At 35.2% G+C, this 19,394-nt stretch overlaps 1 protein-coding gene across 3 annotated transcripts in view; it reads left to right on the forward strand.

Annotated features, from left to right (window-relative positions):
* Positions 1-19,394, forward strand: part of ANKIB1 (ankyrin repeat and IBR domain containing 1) — a 145,791-nt gene that overhangs the window by 91,702 nt on the left and 34,695 nt on the right. For all 3 annotated transcript variants that reach the window (XM_045497041.1, XM_045497043.1, XM_045497042.1), the window contains exons 6-9: positions 1,678-1,886; positions 3,061-3,149; positions 9,984-10,128; positions 11,599-11,765. In XM_045497041.1, the coding sequence (XP_045352997.1) occupies positions 1,678-1,886; positions 3,061-3,149; positions 9,984-10,128; positions 11,599-11,765 (610 nt within the window). The remainder of the gene's footprint in view (positions 1-1,677; positions 1,887-3,060; positions 3,150-9,983; positions 10,129-11,598; positions 11,766-19,394) is intronic.

Raw genomic sequence — 19,394 nt, forward strand, 5'->3', positions numbered from 1 at the left:
GCAGAATTTGTGCTGAAAAATATTTCTAGTAGATAAAACTAAAATTTAGCATACTTAATATCTGTTTATAAAAATTATAGTAGTTCTCTCTTTTTCCTTTATTAAAAAGTGACATAATGGATACTTTGGAAAATAATCCTACTGTTCGAAGAAAAGTAATTTTAACTTTTTAAGTAAGTAATGACCTATCAAAACACTGATGTCCATGTAGCAACATTTCCTAGAGTGCACTCATACAGTTTTTTTCAGTTGTTAGATTTTTCTTCCTCTTTGTAATCTGACTCCTTTTCCAATCTTGTTTTCCATCTTTTCAAACCATAGTATGATATGCTATAACTTTACAGAATTGCTCATGTCTCTTCATTATACTTCTGTGCCTTTTCACAAATGGTTTACACAGCCAGAAACACACCCAGTCTATCTATATTGCACCTCTGAGTTATAATAATTATGCTGTTAAACCACCAAATACACTGATTTAATATGGTCGGAAAAAGTCTTGCATAGGAAATTCCTATAGTTCTTTGTGTTAGAGCTGTAAAATTGTATAGAATGGGCCTACGTTGAATAATTGACTCTAGAATGACTCTTGACCCTGTACTTCACTGTGCTACAGTGGAAAGAAAACAGGTTTTGGAATTACAGAAATTGATTTCAAATTCCTCACTATCTGTGTGAGCCGGAGCAAGTTATATAACTTTCCTGAGTCCTGGTTCTTCACCTAAATAATGATTGAAAGGTTTGTTGGGAGGAATAAATTAAGTAATGTCTATAAAACAGCTAACAAAATTGGATGTACTTATTTATTATTTTTAATGGGTTAGTTTTTATGGCTCTGGACTTTATAACACACTTCACTTGGCTATTTTAAAAGTGTTCATAGTAGGGGAGGTGCCTGGGTGGCTCAGTCGGTTGAGCGTCCAACTTCAGCTCAGGTCATGATCTCACCGTTCGTGAGTTCGAGTCCCACGTCAGGCTCTGTGTTGACAGCTCAGAGCCTGGAGCCTGCTTTGAGTTCTGTGTCTCCCTCTCTCTCTGCCCCTCCTCCACTCACGCTCTGTCTCTGTCTCTCTCAAAACTAAATAGACATTAAAAAAAAAAGTGTTCATAGTAGGAAGATCGTCTTCAGTCAGATGTGAACTCAATACAGAATTTATACCTAATTCACTAAAACTTTATAACCATAATCCCTTCAGAAGTTTCTTCTGCTTTCAAGCTGTATATCAAATGATTTTTGGACTTATTGTTGACATTTTGACATGTTTATAGTAAGCTGTTCAATCATTTTACCACTTGACAGTGGTGAAACCAGTTGCAAAATTTACATATTTTTCTTGAAAAGAGTAAAATGGCTAAATGAAACCTATGCCAAAAAAAATTTAGTAACTTCCAAGAGTGATGAGGCATTTCTTTTGATTATTAGAAATGACTGGGAGTTTTGATGATATTGGTAGATATTGACATATTTGTAAACCACAGTAGATTATAAAAGTTTAAATTCTTGTTTAAAAATATTAGTGCATATAACATACCTGAATACTCATTTGCAGTTACTACTTTCATATAGAAGAGATAGCCTATATCACTTTAATTTATCCTCTTTTGTTATTATGAAACTCTTAAAACATCACCATATTTTCTGTTTTTTGAGAGCTATCTATTCCATTTTTCTTAAAGACTGGGACAGGGAGAAATTACTTGAGGCTTGGATGTCCAACCCAGAGAACTGCTGCCAACGATCAGGTGTTCAAATGCCAACTCCACCACCGAGCGGGTATAATGCCTGGGATACGCTCCCTTCTCCAAGAACTCCAAGGACTACACGTTCTTCTGTCACCTCTCCAGATGAAATAAGTTTATCTCCTGGGGATTTGGACACCAGTTTGGTATGGTTTGGTATTCAGTGTATTTCCCCTAATTTTGTGTTTAGTCTTTTAACTTTTAACTTATTTAATGTTGTTTCATGGAACCTTTTAGCTAAATTCTTATAATTGAATCCTATACCCTTCTTAAAGGGTTCAGTTATTTCACCCTTTGGTAAGTATTTATTATCATAGAATATTTTGGTGATCTCTGAATTACAGATTGAAAAACAAAAGCTCTTCTTTTCTCATTTCAAAACAGAAAACAGAAAAGAGTTTGAGAAAGCCATCTACTGTATTTTTACTTAAAATCTCCAGGTGTTTAAAGTTTTAAACACACCATGCTGAAATATTAAAAGTTGAGTTTATGTAGGCACTTTAAATAAAAAATATGAAAACGCTTACAATAAAATATTGATTTTGTTTCAGTAAAGCTTCTTGAGTGTATCATCTAGATTTCCATAGTAAATGTTTGTTTTTTGAGAAACAATACTGCCATTGTCTGCATTTTTAAGTGGCATACCATTGTTATGCTGTTATACTCAAATATGTGATAAAAATGAAAGTATTCTGGGTTTTATCTCGGCTTTCTCAGAAAACAGGATCCTACTTCTATAGTTTGCATCTGTAACATTGGAATGTTTGCTCCTGATAAGTCATTGTTTAGAAGATACATAGCCTTGCAGCAGGGTTCCCTGGGTAGAAATCCTTAAATTGCTACTCTAAATATCCTGAGTTTTTAATGTTGAAAACACAAAGTTACTCTGTTTTTGTAGATTTTCTGGGATGAGTATGGGCTAAAGAACATGATATTGAAATGGTTATTTTGCAGTGGACAATTTGATCTTGACCTGAGTAGATTTTTTAAATTTTTTTTGGACCTGAATAGATTCTAATGGTTTGCGTCTTATACTTTTCTTCCCAAATGGATAGTTGCATTTGGGAAATTTAGAATTTAAGAGTTTGACTTGTATATTAAAATATTTAAATCCCTTAATAGTTTATAATGAAGTAGGCATGGTATTTGGTATTCAGTCAAAAATAGGCGTACTAACTTTAACTTCCCTTATAACTATGGAACACTTAACTTTGTAATTACTACAGTAGCATTTTTGTATTAAACTAACAAACAAATGAATATATTGTTCTCTCTACAAAGTATAACTTCATTTAAATCATTGCTTTTCTTCATCTCCAGTGTGACATTTGTATGTGCAGTATTTCTGTATTTGAAGACCCAGTGGATATGCCCTGTGGACATGACTTTTGTAGAGGATGTTGGGAGTCGTGAGTATATGTGCAGCTTATTAGTATTTCTTACTGCATGACAGCGCTCTGATTTGGTAATGAAATTGCTTGCTTTTGATATTTAATGATATGGATTATTAATAATTGGTTTCAGAGTTACACTGAAATATACTACTAAGGAAGAATTTTTTTTTCCTTATTTTTACATCTTCCCATTTATTAATACAGTAAAATCATTTAATTTAGTAATAAATGTTATTTCACTTAATGTAAGGTACTTCTGGTAACAAAGCAGGTATGCATAAATAAGTTTCCTTAGTATTTTCATTTATATTACATCTAATGTAAGTTTCAAGCCTACACCTACATATCAAGAATAACTTTTTTTATATTCCAATAATTTGTAAACATTTGTTTTATGCTTTCTCTGAATTTTTTGTGACAAGCAAATAGCCTTGAAAATTTGTAACAAGATGGATGTTTAAAATCCCTTCTTAGGGGCTCCTGGGTGGCTTAGTTGGTTAAGCATCCAACTTTGGCTCAGGTCATAATCTCGCAGTTCATTGGTTCAAGCCCCGCATCAGGCTCTGTGCCGACAGCTCAGCGCCTGGAGCCTGCTTTGCATTCTGTGTCTCCCTCTCTCTCTGCCCCTCCCTTGCTCTCTCTCTCTCTCTCTCTCTCTCTCTCTCAAAAATAAACATTAAAAAATTTTTTAAATCCTCTTTTAACCTATTCAGAGTTCAATGTCTCTTCTAGACATATTTTAAAAATGGGAAGTTTATTTTGTTTCTCATGTTTATTTTTGTTCTCCTTCCCATTATCTTGCCAAGAGTTATACTTTCTTTCCATCCATTAACTTTGCTCTACTGTCGCACTTTTCAAGAGAGGTTTATAAACAAAATGAAAGAGAAGATCAATGTAATTAGTGAGCAATACAATAACCATGTTATCTCTGGAGCACATAAATCTACTGATTAATGACCTAGGCAAAGCATGTCATTAGTATTTAAGGAATCTTAAAAATCAGAAGTTTTCAAAGTATTATTTTTCATGGAGTACCAGGTACCAAGTATAGGGACCTGGGGAATACCGTGTTGGGTGAGAGAGCAAGAACCTGAGCAAATTTTCTGTTGTTCTTATAAACAGATTTTTTTAAACAAATTTTGTTGGAGTATAACTGACATATGATAAACCACATATTTAAAATAAATAATTTGATAAGCTTTGACAAATGTGCACACCCATGAAACCATTACAACCATCAAAATAATAAAAATATCCATCATCCCCCAAAACTTCATTTCTCCTTGAAATCCCTCCAGTCCTCCTTTCTCCCTCATCCTCTGCACACCCTCCTGCCTCCAATTTGTAGACAACCACTCATCTTTCTGTCATTCTGGTTTTGAGTACATTTTGTTTTTTAAGTCAGTGTATAGCGCAAGATTTCATTTGGAGGGGGAAGTACTGCTTCTTAAAAAGTCAAAATAAATGAGACTACATGGTCGGTTTTTTTTTTTCTTTAAACATAGACTAGACTCTAATTAATAAGATCAAATTAGTACAGCTAATACAAGCAACCTAATTGGTAAGGGTCAGGGTTTACAGTCCAAAGCTAACTTTGACCTAGTTCTGGATGCAGAAAATCTTCCACACGTACAATACTTTGTTTAGCTTAATTGTTAACTCTGTTGCATTAGGGAGTATTTTCTGGGTTCTACCAAGTTTGCTACTTTGGACCTTGGTTTCTGTGTGAAAACTCAGCCTCCCCAAGGGATTTACTTGAATTTTTTTGAACTTCCTTTACCTCCTTCGCCACACTTCTGTCACAGGAACCATCTCCCATACTCATCAGACTAGCCATGGGAAGTTTATGGTAAGATTTAAATTTGAAAGATCTAATTATTATTTTCTGTGGTACTTTATCAACCTACCTAGGATTCCCCTTCCATCAGCCTGCCAGTAGTTCTTGTCAAATCAAGCAGCAGTAAAACAGGTTCTAGGTTGGGTGACTTATATGTTGATAAAATCATTTTTAAATTAAATGTAGCCCTTTCTAGGCATATAGAAAAGAAACTTCTTTGTTTAATAAAATTGGAAGAATTTTAAAAGATCCTTAGATAGTTGAAAAACCTTTCAATTTATTTCACTCTTCCCTACCCCATGATGTCATCAGTCCAGCCAGGTGCTTGAAAGCATCTACTCCGAGGTCTTAAATGAAAAAAAATTATTATTTTCTACCCAGCCTAGAATATCTTCCTGCTACTTATTAGTTGTTAATTTAGCTAAGTGGTAACCTCCTTGTGCCTCCATTTCCTTATCTATAAAATGGTGATAATAGTACTTCATAAGATTGTTGTCAGTTTACTGTCAAATGATTTAATGTATGTAAAGTACTGAGAATGAACAGGGCCTGGCACATAGTTACCACTTGATAAATGGTAGTTATCGTTATCTTCCTAAGGGTGGGTAACCAACAAGATAAAAATGTAAGTAAAGTTTGCCCCAGATTTCTCCCTTTTATTAACGTTCATCAACTCCATGTTCCGCTCCTAAATTTAGTGGGAAATTGTATCTTGATGAAGATTAATAGCATGGCTCACAGGGAAATGATCTTGCTTTCAGTTGAGATCTTCTCAGTTCTGTCATTTAAACTCCCAGAGATAGTTAAACCTGCTCTGATTAGAGTACATAAAATTCAAAACATCATCATATAGAAACTGTCAGCAAACAGTGCACTTTCACAGGAGACTATTAAGATATATTCAGCTTTTCAGGGAACTTATTCATAGCTAAAAGGAATGATAATAAACCCATTATTTATGTGTTAACATAAATAACATTTACTGTGAATAATTATTTTCAATTAAAAAATTAGAAGAGTCGTGTTGTTTTGCAAATCTCTTTAATGTCTAGCTTAATGAAAGACAGCTATACTCCCATACATTCAGTCTATAATAATATATTGTTTTGGTTGACATATATAAAGAATATTTGGCTTCACAAAGATATGTAGATGGAAAAAAGAGAAGTATATTAGTAAGTTTAGATACTCTAATATACATCATACTGGTAGATTCTTAATGGTTAGCTGCAGTATAAAATCTGAAACCTTATCAATAGATTTTTTTTTTTTTTTGGTACCTCTACATTAAAATCTGTTGGTCTATCTTGCACTGCATCATTTTGGAAAACATTGATTCACTGGGTTATGTAGATCTTCCAGTGTTAACATATTTCACTACACATAAATATAGTAAAAAAAAAAAAAAAAAAAAGCACATTAATTACTATCATCACCAAACTCATCAGAAAAGTCTCAATGTGGAATTTAAAAACACAACAGATGAATATAGGGGAAGGGAAGGAAAAATAAAAACAGAGAGGGAGGCAAACCATAAGAGGCTCTTAAATACAGAGAACAAACTGAGGGTTGCTGGAGGAGAGGTGGGCAGGGGGATGGGCTAAATGAGTGATGGGCATTAAGGAGGTCACTTGTTGGGATGAGTACTGAGTATCATCTGTAAGTGATGAATCACTGGGTTCTACTCCTGAAACCAATACTACATTGTATGTTAACTAACTTGAATTTAAATAAATAAGTTTTTAAAAGAAAAAAAGAAAAGTCTATAAATATTGGGAAGCTGTCAAGTTCACAGTAGCATTAAGAATTTTTCAAAATTCTAATTTCTATGTGAAGTCTTGAACTTTATTATTGACAACAAATACTGTCAACTTTTTTCCTTGACATGACAGGCTCATTTAATTAATTTTCTAAATAAATAGTGTTCAAATAAAAATAGCATTCCATGATAAAAGTAGGTAGGTCCACTTCTAAATTGAACATTTTCCTAAGTACTTTTCCCCGAGACAACTAGCATGGTTTGGTATGCAGCAGAAGTTCATTATGCTTACTTCCCATTTCTTTGCACAGCATACCCAAAAGATGTGTACTTGTGGGCTAAGACTTAATATAATAAAATAAATAATAAAATTTATTAATAACCAGTAATTCATAATTAATTCCATCAAGGCTATTCTTAAATGAAACTGGCTTTTTAACTACAAGTGTGAAGCAGTGAAGAATATAAAGTCTACCAGTACGGTTTTAGCACCACTGCCATGATTCTTGCTACAGCATCAGCAGTTTTAACTGAAAAACAAAGTTTTAATACCATTATGAAAGTAGTTTGGACCTCATAAACCCCCTGAAAAGTCTCAGGTCCACAGATCACACTTTGGGAAATGCTGCTCCATAGCATTTCCCCTAAACACTTCATCCATCTTTATTTCTGTGATATTGTTTTTCTTGACACAGAGTATATACAGGTAATTTTTAACTAGTAACTAAGGTACAGAGTGGCCTTCTGTTGACATACGTCAGTTTTGTGGAGTGTGTGTGGTTTTTAAATTATACTGAGAAATAGAAGGGAAGATTTTAACATGTTGAATTTTAAATGCATATGAGGCATTTAAACAAATATGGTGTGTAGTAAAATCTATAGCTAAGGAGAGATATCTGGGCTTTAAATTTCGGAGTCATTAGCATATAGGTGGTAGTTTAAGTTAGGAGTATTTTAAAAAGTTTTTTTAATGTTTATTTTTGAGAGAGTGCAAGTGGGGGAGGGGCAGAGAGAGAGGGAGACACAGAATCTAAAGCAGGCTCCAGGAACTTGAGCTGTCAGCACAGAGCCCGACACGGGGCTCGAACCCCCAAACTGTGAGATCATGACCTGAGTTAAAGTCAGACACTTAACCAGCTGAGCCACCCAGGCACCCCAAGTTAATATTCAGATCACCCAGGAAGATTGAATGGAATGGGAAGAAAAGAGTTTTGGTGTGAAAACCCTAGAGAACGTAAAAATCAGTGATCAGAGGAGTAAAAGTCACTAGTGAAAAAGATGGATAAGGAGCAACCAGAAGTAAGAAGATAATGCCAGCAGAAAAAAATAAGTCCTAGAAGCGAGAGAAAAGAGAGAATCTGAAAGAAGGAACTGTTTAGTGGTGTCTGATGCTCCAGAGAAGTCAATGCAGATAAAAATTGAGAAGTCTTGAATCCTTGGGCTAATGGGTAGTCTTATGGCCTTGTTGAGAGCTGGCCATTCAGTGAAGAGGTGACAAAAACCAGAGTGTTGCAGGTTGAATGGGATGGACTTGAGGAAGTAATGACAAATCATCAAACTATTTTGTCAAGAAAATTTGATATGAAAGGAAAGTAGAGCTAAAAAGGATCATTTGGTTGAGAAATGTTTCAGGGTGGGAAAAAACTTGAGCATATGTATTGTGCCAAAGAAAAGAGCCATTAGGGAGACAGAGAGACAGAAACAGAGACAAATAGGGGATAGGTTTCTGGATTGCACAAGTTCCAGAGCTGGCCAGAATATTTAAGGATTAGCTTGGGGGTGAAGAAGGAAGCCCTCTTTCACTGAAGTGAGAAGGCAGAGACAGCTAAAGATATGGCTAGGTCTGGGGTATGTTAGAAAGGGTATTAGGAGAGGGTTCTGGGGGCACCTGGGTGTTCAGTAGGTTAAGCATCAATTCTTGATTTCAGCTCAGGTCATGATCTCATGGTTCGTGGGTTCGGGCCCCATTGGGCTGTGCTGACTGTGCAGAGCCTGCTTGGGATTCTCTCTTCCTCTCTGTCCCTTCCAGCACATGTTCTCTTGCTCTCTTAAAATAAGTAAATTAAAAAAAAACAAAAGAGAGGGCTCTGTTTTCCTTAAAGTCCCAGGATGAAATTGTGGAAGAAGGAAATGGAGCAGAGGGGGTAGATCTGATGACAGTAAGTTTGATTTTTTTTTTTTTTTAAGTGCAGTAGAATTAAGAGCCTGAGAGACCCTGAAGGAAAAATACTGCAGGCAGAAGAGTCAAACAGTTGATAGTGATCACTAGAGAATGGTGACTTAATTGCCTGGCTTTCCATTTATTTTCTCTAGGTTTAAGTGTTAAATCACACTTTAAAAGCTCATTTCTTCTTGTTTGTCCATAGGAAATATTAATAATAAAAATAAAACCCTTGCTAAAATTTATGAATTCTTATCTATGCCAGGCACCATGGAGATGTTCATACATTATATCATATAATCTGTGTAACAACCCCAAGAAATGCTTATTATTACCTCCATTTTACAGATAGTGAAACTGAGGGGCAGACAGGTAAACAAATTGCTAAAGATCACATGACTTGTTAGTGGCAGACCTGGAATTGTCTAACTCAAAATCCTGCTCTTAAGCACTTAATTCACCTAGGGCTACATTCCTGTCACTCTCCAGGATGCCTTTTCCCTGGGCATCTAGGGAACTAGTTTGACTAGGTCAACTAGTGTGCCTGGAGTAGGACATGCAACTTAATACTCATCTGAATGAAATATAAGCAGAAAGTCTTTTCTTCAAAAAGGTATGCTATTTTGCAATGCCACTCCCAAATCTCTTGGATTTTCCAGGATTTTAATTCTGTACAGTTGCTCCCTTTTCTTTAAAAGTACGGAATATTGAGAATTGAATGTGACCTTTCCAAATCGCTCATTTCTTAAATTTTAATGTTATGTATATTGTTTCAGATTTTTAGAATAAAGCAAAAGAGGAACATGTATAAAATATATATATAACATAAATATGAGTATATATATTCATATATGTGTGTATGAATAAATGAATGAATGGTTGGGCAAATAATATTTAATAATGTTTGTGAATTATGTGAATTATATATATTTTATTAAATCAATTGTATTATAATTGATATTCCACACTTTGTTCATTGGTGTTATTTTAATTACACTCTAAAAGAAAATTGAGCATGAAGAAAAAATTCTTAGAATGTGAAAATAAGTTATATTTTTCCTTTTTTTTTCTATCAATTGATAATTTTAATAGATTTTTGAATCTGAAAATTCAAGAAGGTGAAGCTCACAACATTTTCTGCCCTGCATATGATTGCTTCCAACTTGTGCCTGTGGATATCATAGAAAGTGTAGTTTCTAAGGAGATGGACAAACGATACCTACAATTTGATATTAAGGTATGCTGCCAATTATCTGATTTCCATCATTTTAATTTTATTAAAACTGTGTAACAGATTTTATTTAACTTTTTTTTTTATTTTTGAAAACACATGAAATAATGGACTCTGACTTTTGTCTCCCAGAAAAACTGCTTGAAGGAGTGGTGGCATTAATTACAGTTTTAAGCTAAAGCATTATTTTGTAGTCATGATAGAAGTAAAAGTAGGGGCACTTGGGTGGCTCAGTAGGTTGAGTGTCCAACTCTTGATTTTGGCTTGTCACGATCCCAGGTTTGTGGGATCAAGCCCCCCCACCAGGCTCCATGCTGAACATGCAGCCTACTTAAGATTCTCTCTCTCCCCACTTTTGCCCCTCTCCCCCACTCGCTCTCTCGCTCCCTAAAATAATTTTTTTTTAATTTTAAAAAACAAGTAAAAATTAAAAGCCGAAGTAGTAATTTACAGAAAATAAAAAATGTTGGTCAGAACTGTATGCTGATTTGCCTGTTGGCACTTGTATAACTGATTGATGAGAACAGTATTCAAAGTAGGTAGTACCTATTTGAAGTTTTCTAAAAGACATATTTTACATTACTACATGTAAATATTCAGAAATAAAGATTATCAATTTAGAATGGGTTTTTTGAAAGAATAGTTTCATATAATGAATTATGTTTCTTTTTTCTGCATTCTTTATTTTTGTTTAAGAGTTGTGCAGAAGCATAGGTAAGTTACTTTCTTGTGTGATTTAAAAATTATACTTTGACTGCTTTATGCAGATTTTTTTGTAGTCTAACCCCTATAACATACAGACTTTTAAAAAGACATCCTGCTGTTTCATAACATAGAAAGCATCATAATATTGTCTTCTGTATTACTAGGGCACCATTTAGAAATTTGCAGTTCTAATGTAACTAATAATCACATACAAGATTCTATTCTGTAATTATTTGCCATCAGAAAAGCAGCACATTGTGTGAGAAAACATGTTTAAATTACACATTTTCTTTGTAAATAGTTATGTTTTACTTCATCATCATCTACCTGGCTTTTGTGTTTTTTATATATTTTTTAATTTATTTTGAGAAAGAGCAACTGTGGAGGTGGGGCAGAGAGAGAAAGAGGGAGAGAGAATCCCAAGCATGCTCCACACCACCAGTGCAGAGCCCGATGTTGGGCTTGAACTCACGAACCATGAGATCATGACGTGAGCCAAAATTGGAGGCTTAACCAACTGAGCCTCCCAGGCACCCCTACCTGGTTTTTAGATTAAAGAAAATATAAATTTAAAAAGTCATGTTGTTACTAAAGTAATTACCTCTTTTTTCCTTCTTACTTTTAAGTTTCATACTTTCTGGTAGACTGATTACTCTTTGTTTTTTATTTCACGCCTTTTTTTTCCCTCTAAATTAAATTGACGTGGAATATACTCTGAGAATTTAGTATTAAAATATTTTCTGTCATGTTTTGTTATTGCTGTTCCAACAGGCCTTTGTTGAAAATAATCCTGCCATTAAATGGTGTCCTACTCCAGGCTGTGAAAGAGCAGTCAGACTTACAAAACAAGGGTCAAATACATCTGGGTCTGATACACTCAGCTTTCCCTTGCTCAGAGCTCCTGCTGTGGACTGTGGAAAAGGACACCTCTTCTGCTGGTCAGTACAAGACAAGTTGGAATAGCCTATTCACTTAACAGTTTTTTAAAAGACTATGCACCTTGAATTAGGCCTTTAAAATGTAGTATATTTTGATATCATTGTTAGTAATTGAAAAAATGTGTGATAAGTAGTAATAGTTTATATTTATTGTGTGACTGATGTGTGCCAGGTGTTATGCCAGATATTTTCACCTATTGAATTCTCCCAACAATGCTATGAGTTGAATGCTGTTTTATACCCAATTTACAGATAAAGAAACTCAGGCATATAGAAATTGCCCAGGTTATACAGCTAGGAAATGGCAAAAATGGGTTTAGAGCCCAGCTCTGACTCCAGAGCTCATGCACTTAAACAGTAATACCAAATTGCTGACCATAGATTAGAACATGTTTAGAGATTAACTTTTTTTCTTAAAATTGAAGACTCCAGGGATAACCAGAATTAACTAAGACAGTTTTCCCAAATTTTCATCTAGACACCAACAAGTAAGATTTTGATAATAGATTTTGGAGTAGGGCCCCAAGAAAGAAGCTTCTAGGTGGTTCTTAATGCACAGTCCTACTTAGGAATCACTTTGTGTGTCTTGTGTTTTGTTTAATAAAGTACTTAATACGTATGAACTGGTGATAAATCAGTAATGGATAGGCTGACTGTATATCTGACATTAGCATTCTGCTTTGTTCAGAGTCAATTCAGTCATAATTAACTGTTTTGTTTTAGTTAGTTAAATGATCACAATAAGAAATAGTATTTGTTCTCCTTTTTTCTCATTTCCAAATTTATCACATATGCAAGGATATACTTTAGGTGGGTATAAAACTCTTATCTACTTATCAGAAACCAAAGTCAAATTCTAGCACTGCTAAGTAGTAAAAAGGCATAGTTATGGAAATATTCCTACCCTGAAAGCTCTATTTCTTACCCTCATCATCATCATTAGCTAAAAATATCTCTTGAACTGTCAGTCTATATGTACCACTGAACTCTGGGTCAGGTGTCAGAAAACTACTGTCCCCACCAATTTTTTATTTGAACACAGCCATACCCATTCATGCCAGTTTGTTTACCTATTGTGTATAGCTGCTTTCAGGCCATGACAGCATTGCCTGGTTGTAACAGAGACCATATGGCCTACATAACCCACAATATGTATCATTTGGTTCTTTACAGAAAAAGTTTGCTAGACTTCTGTACTAGGTGCTTGAATGAAGGGATTAATGAAAGGAAAACCATATTGACTACTTTCATGGCTAAATCAGACTCAGAAAGTAAAACAGCAACAAATTACTGAGTAATAGATTATATCCACATATAATAGTAATTTATTATATTTTAAGAACTATAGTAATTTCTCAAAACATTTAAAAGACAAATTCCTAATTTTTAATTTTACATGTTTTACTATTTGCGGATTGGTTCTTAACCCCACCTTACTACCTCACCAGAGGAGTTCAGGATCCAGCTCAGAAGGGACAAGTGAGTTAATGAATACACAAGAGTTTAATTGTTCATGAATAAATAGTCCTTAGATGAATATGAACCCACTTTACTACAATATAAGAAAATTAAAGTAAGAAAAATAAAGGGGCTCCCTGTTCTGACTTAGTGTGGAGTTCCTTCAGAAATTTAAGCACATGTGCCATCAGGCACCTCATCGTGTGCACCCTGTGCATCTAAAATGGTACTAATTATGTATTATCCTTGGGAACGTTGAGGCAAGTTACCACATAAATCAGTTTCTGAGTTCTCTGGTCCATGTAAGCATCCTGGTTGAACAAAGCTAATTCAGAGGATTGGTGGAGAAGCTACAAAAATAGAAAAGGTAAATTAATAAAACATTTAGAAAATAAGAAGATAGTATTTGCTAAGATCAGAGAATAAAAAGTTTTGAAGGGGAGAGAAGAACCTATGATTGGCATTGTCTTCTTAAGCTCTGTGGTTTCTGTGGTCTAGCTTTTACTAGTTTTTATTACAGATTAGCTAATTTTTTTTTATGTTCTTCCCCATCTTTCTTTGTATGCTACAAGTAGTAGATTTGGTTTGACTGAACATGATGAAACTAATGGAAAAACCTACCAATGACAGATTCTAAAAGCTGTATCGATGTTTCTATAAACATATATGATGCTACAAATTGTACATTTCTAGAGCAGTGTTTGGAGAATTATATTAGCTTGCTTTTTGTCACACTCCAGTCAGGCTGGGTGGTACTGTATGCCAAGATCACAGGCCCTCTTTTGAATTTTATCCCAGTTCAGAGGATCTGTGAATGGCCACATGGATTCAAAGTCACATTTGGTAATCATTTCTCTTGCTCTTATTCATAAGGGTAGTAGAGGGCTTAGCAAAAAGAACCATCATTTTCTGGACATAGCAATTCTAGTTCTAAATCCTATTCTAGGATTTCTACATTGCCTGTTTCACCTCTCTAGGCATTAATTTGCAGTCTCTGTTTTTACATTCTTAGCTTCCTAATCTTATTCATGTAATAAAAGAGCTTTGTCTGTAATCAGAAATTCTAAAAATTAAAACAATTCTAAGTAGAATTCTACTGCCCTTATCTAGTATTTCAAAAAGAGGCAAAATCAGCTCTATGCAAATGAAAGCTTTGTAAGAGAAATCTTTATAAAATAAAGGTATATGATTCTCGGTTTCTTTCTTTCCCCAGAAACCTCAGAAATATTCTCTAAAGATGATTACAAAAACCATGAGAAAAGACAGTAATTGTTTCTTCTTCTTCTTCTTCTTCTTCTTCTTCTTCTTCTTCTTCTTCTTCTTCTTCTTCTTCTAAGTTTATGTATTTTGACAGTGCGTGAGCAGAGGAGAGGGAGAGAGAGAATTCCAAGTAGGCTCCGCGCTGTCAGCACACAGCCCAACACAGGGCTTTATCTCACAAACCGTAAGGTCATGACCTGAGCCAAAATCAAGAGTCAGATGCTTAACCGACTGAGCCACCCATGTGCCCCTAATAGTTCCTTTTTTTTAAGAGCTGCATGTGACAGAATGAGTTGAGAGCCATTCCCAAGAGGGATGTGGGCCTGGGTATAACTGAACATATTTATTGATAGGAGGGAAGGTAGGAGTATACATTTCCTTTCCCACCACAAAGTAGTCCTTTCTTTTGTAACTTTTTCAGCCACCAGTTCTGTGCCCTTAATAACTGAACCTAGAATGCTTTCTTCCCTTAGCCTGTATAATTGTATTTTGTCTGATCTTGACAATATTGTCCATAGACCGAGTTCATAACTTGAGCCAATGAGCATTTCCCCTCTGTTTTCCTCTTTATGAAGTAGAATATGCTACTATGTAACTTCTATGCCCTCTGAACTAATGCAAAGTCTTTCTTTTACGAGGCAACTTTTTAAAGATTTATTGTCAAAAATACTTCTTAATACCACCCAAATTCTAATCTGTGAGGAGAAGAACTCAAATTTAACCTTATGTATAATGGTCATATCTCTCCTATATCACTGTCCCCAGTCCCTTTAATCACCATTGTTGCCATTGGAAATGGAGAACTTAAATAGAATTCATCTCTTCTAAATCCATAGACTGTCAAACATATTTTTGAGTTATTGAATAAAATTGAATGGCATGAATATTCTAAACAGTAATGTTATGTGGTTTTTAATATATCACCCAGCTGTGGAGCATTTATTTTCTGAAACTATGCAAAGAACCCTTTAAAGTAGTGTCACCATCACCATGAAACAAATTGAACCCAAGAAGAAGATTTGGATTATAGTGATGCAATTGATGAGAAACAACAGTGTCAGGTTTCTAGTCCACTGAAGTTTCCAGTGAATCAAAGTACAATGTGCAGACTTGTCAGGTATTTCAGGAAACTTCACAAGTAAATGTCTGCATTAATATTGTCAGCTCATTCTGTTTTCCTCCAATACCCACAATAAGGATTTTGATAAAACCTACTCTCCTGTTAGGATCATGAATCTTGATTGAGTTAAAGCAGTAGTTTCATGCTTCATCTCCTCCACAGACTTCACAGGCAACAGACTCTTTAAGAGTCCTCTGGGAAAAATACTTGATGTTGTTCTTGTTTGTGGACCCTAATAGTTGAGTCTCATCTTCTCTTGCAAAATTAGAGTCTCAAACCCTTACTTAGCTTAATAAACTCTGGCTCTGGAAAAAAATTTTCCAGATTGGCAGTATTTAGCTATTTTAGTATCAGAGTCCTGCTAACTAGCAGAATATATTCACCAGCTTGTCCTAGGCCCAGAAATGAAACATGATATTTATTTGATAGAAATCGATCATAAGACCCTGTTTAAATATCACTGTCTACTCTATACAAAGTATCATACCCATCTAAATAAATACTGTTGAAAGTTCAATTTATCAGATTTCAGTGGAGCACATGATTGACATGGGAAACATAGGACCTGCATTTGAGACTTAACTGCCATTAACTAGCTGTGTGACTTGATGATAAACAAGCATCTTCTCTTATAATACAGTGATACAATTGAAGCCTTTGTAACTGATGCAGTCAACATAAAATGTACTAGTTCCAAAGTCAAACAATTTGGCTTCAAATCTCAGCTCATCTGCTTGCTCCTTGTGTGACCTTTGGCAGAGTATTGAGCCTCTCTGTGCATTTTAAATAGGATGATACGGGGGCACCTGGCTGGCTCAGTCGGTTAAGTGTCCGACTTCAGCTCAGGTCATGATCTCATGGTTCTTGAGTTCGAGCCACACATCAGTCTCTATGCGGACAGCTCAGAGCCTGGAACCTGCTTCAGATTCTGTGTCTCACTCTCTGCCCTCCCCCACTCACGCCTGTCTCTCTGTCTCTCAAAAATAAATAAATATTAAATAGGGATAATAGGGGCACCTGGGTGGCTCAGTTAGTTGAGCATCTGACTTCGACTCAGGTCATGATCACTGAGTTTGTGAGTTCAAGCCCCATGTCGGGCTTTGCACCGATAGTGCAGAGCCTGCTTCAGATTCTCTCTCTCTCTCTCTCTCTCTCTCTCTCTCTCTCTCACTCTCTCACTCTCACTCTCTCATTCTCACTCTCTCACTCTCTGCCCCACCTCCACTTATGTGCATGTTTGGTCTCTCTCTCAAAAATATATATTAAAAAATTATTAAAAAAAGGAGAAGAAGAAGAAGAAAAGAAAGAAAATTTTTTAAATGGGGATAATAGTACCAATTTGAAAAAGTTGTTATGTGGATTAAATGAGTCAGTATATGTAAGGTATTACAACATTGCCTGGTATACTCAAAACTACTAGCTTTTTTTTTTTTTTTTTTTTTTTTTTCAAGAGGATGGGGGAGAGGCAAAGAAAGAGGGAGAGAGAGAATCCCAAGCAGGCTCCGTGCTTTCGGCACAGAGCCCAGCTTGGGGCTCAAATTCCTCAACTGTGAGATCATGACCTGAGCCGAAACCAAGAGTTAGATGCTTAACCAACTGAGCCACCCAGGTGCCCCCCAAATTCTAGTTTTTTTAAATTATTATTTTTAGTTGATTTGTTAATTAAGGGAGAAAGTTAACTAAAGGAAGAAAATCATAAAATGAGGATTTCTACTTAATCAGGATTCGTCATTAATATAGTTCTAAAATGGCAGTGAACTGAAATTGTCAACTTTTTGATAGAAATTTCTTCCATCAGGTGATGAAACTTTAGTAGAAGGTTTTTACTTTTCCAGAATCCTTTGGAGTCACTGTATATTTCTGCCAACGGTTGTGCATATTGACAAATTTTCAAGGAAAGAACCATTCCTTGATCTCTTGATATTAGTTAACTATCATATTTGGACAGGGTTAAGGATTTTATATTAGATAACCTCTTTTTCCTTTATAACGAAGCAGTTTTTCCCCTTAGTGAACTCACTCTGTTGGTGTGTCTACATTTCATTTAACTATATAACAAAATTCCTCTTCCAATTCACTTGTTTTTAGTGACATTTTGAGGTACAGTCTCAACAGCAGGTGCTAGGTCTGTCAGAAAACTTGTCACCAGTTATTGGTGTCTTGGTTGAAACTTTCTTCAGATATTTAATTTTCCAGTGTTTGCAGAACATTCCAGTCTCTTTATTACTTCTCTCAGAATAACCCTTTCCCTACACATGGCATAATTCAGATTTTCAACCATGTAATGTCTGGTAACATTGTTATTACCATACTTTAAAGTAGTTTGGGCTTATTTTCGCAAATGCCTTAGTTTTAAAATAACTCCCTTTTTAATTTACAGTCCTTGCTCTAACTTATTTATTATTTATAAGCCTCTCCTATTTATATACCCACTCTTAGCATTGCTCTGGAAACTGTGCCGCCTAGTTATAACATTCAGAGTGATCCTGCTGATTGAGCTAGCACCTGAGGAAGCAGCAGGTCTATATCCTCCAGTGAGGTTCTGGAAAAGAACATTTGTATTGCTGTCTAATGCAGCACCTTAGAGAACCAAGCACACCGATAAGCAATTATGGCCTTTTGAAGAAATAGCATTTATTTTTTCAGATTCCATTTGTAAACATTGGGTTTTCCCCTCACAACCCTCATGATTATTTTCCTGGTTCTGTCAGAAAAATGTTCTGACACCAGAGCCAGTCATACTGGTATTGATTCTAGTAGGGAAAAAATACTCAATGTGTTGTTTAATCTTCATGGGGAAAAAACTTTAAAGTTAACAGAAATAATTTATTTCATTGGCTTCATTTAGATACTGCAGATATAGAAGTCTATTTTACACCTAAATTGTTTTTTAATAAGTCATGACAAATCTAGACACTCGATTCCTGCATGTATTCCTAAGCACCATATGGAAACACTGTTCCTAGATCTGTGGCATATTTTTTACTCTAGTGTATGCTAGTATACGTGCCAAATTAAAATTAACAGTTATCACAGATATCCCTTATATTTCTGGAAAGCAGAGTTGATTTTAATATGTACTAAAGTGAATGTAACATATAATACATCTACTTGCATTTTTTTTTACTTCCATTTTTAATCAACCCAATATTTTTTGAATGACTGTTAAGTCACCATTAAATTCCTAAGAAACTTTATAAAACCACACTTATGGAAAAGATTTCCCAAATGCCAGATTCAGTAATGTCAGGAATTTTTTTTTAACACTTTTTTTTTTTTTTTAATTTAAAGAGAGCACACAAGTGGGGCAGAGGGCCAGGGGGGGCAGGGTGGGGGGAGAGAGAGAAAGAGAAAGAGGAGGAAGGAAGGAAGGAAGGAAGGAAGGAAGGAAGGAAGGAAGGAAGGAAGGAAGGAAAAGAAAAAGAGAGAAAGAAAGAAAAGAAAGGAAGAAAGAAAGAAAGAAAGAAAGAAAAGAAAGAAGAGACAGAGAAAGAAAGAAAGAAAGAAAGAAAGAAAGAAAGAAAGAAAGAAAGAAAGAAAGAAAGAAAGAAAGAAAGAAAGAAAGAAAGAAAGAGGGAGGGAGGGAGGAAGGAAGAAAGGAAGAAAGAAAAAGAAAGAAAATAAATCTTTAGCAGTCTCCATGTTCAGCTCGGAGTCCAACTCAAGACTCAATCCCAGGACCTTGAGATCATAACCTCAGCTGAAATCCAGAATCAGATGCTCCACCAACTGAGTGACCCAGGCACCCCAGTAATATCAGGAACTTAAGCAAACTAAATTACTCTTTCAAG

The sequence above is a fragment of the Leopardus geoffroyi genome, chromosome A2 (genome assembly GCF_018350155.1).
Source record: "Leopardus geoffroyi isolate Oge1 chromosome A2, O.geoffroyi_Oge1_pat1.0, whole genome shotgun sequence".
NCBI classification, from domain to species: domain Eukaryota; kingdom Metazoa; phylum Chordata; class Mammalia; order Carnivora; family Felidae; genus Leopardus; species Leopardus geoffroyi.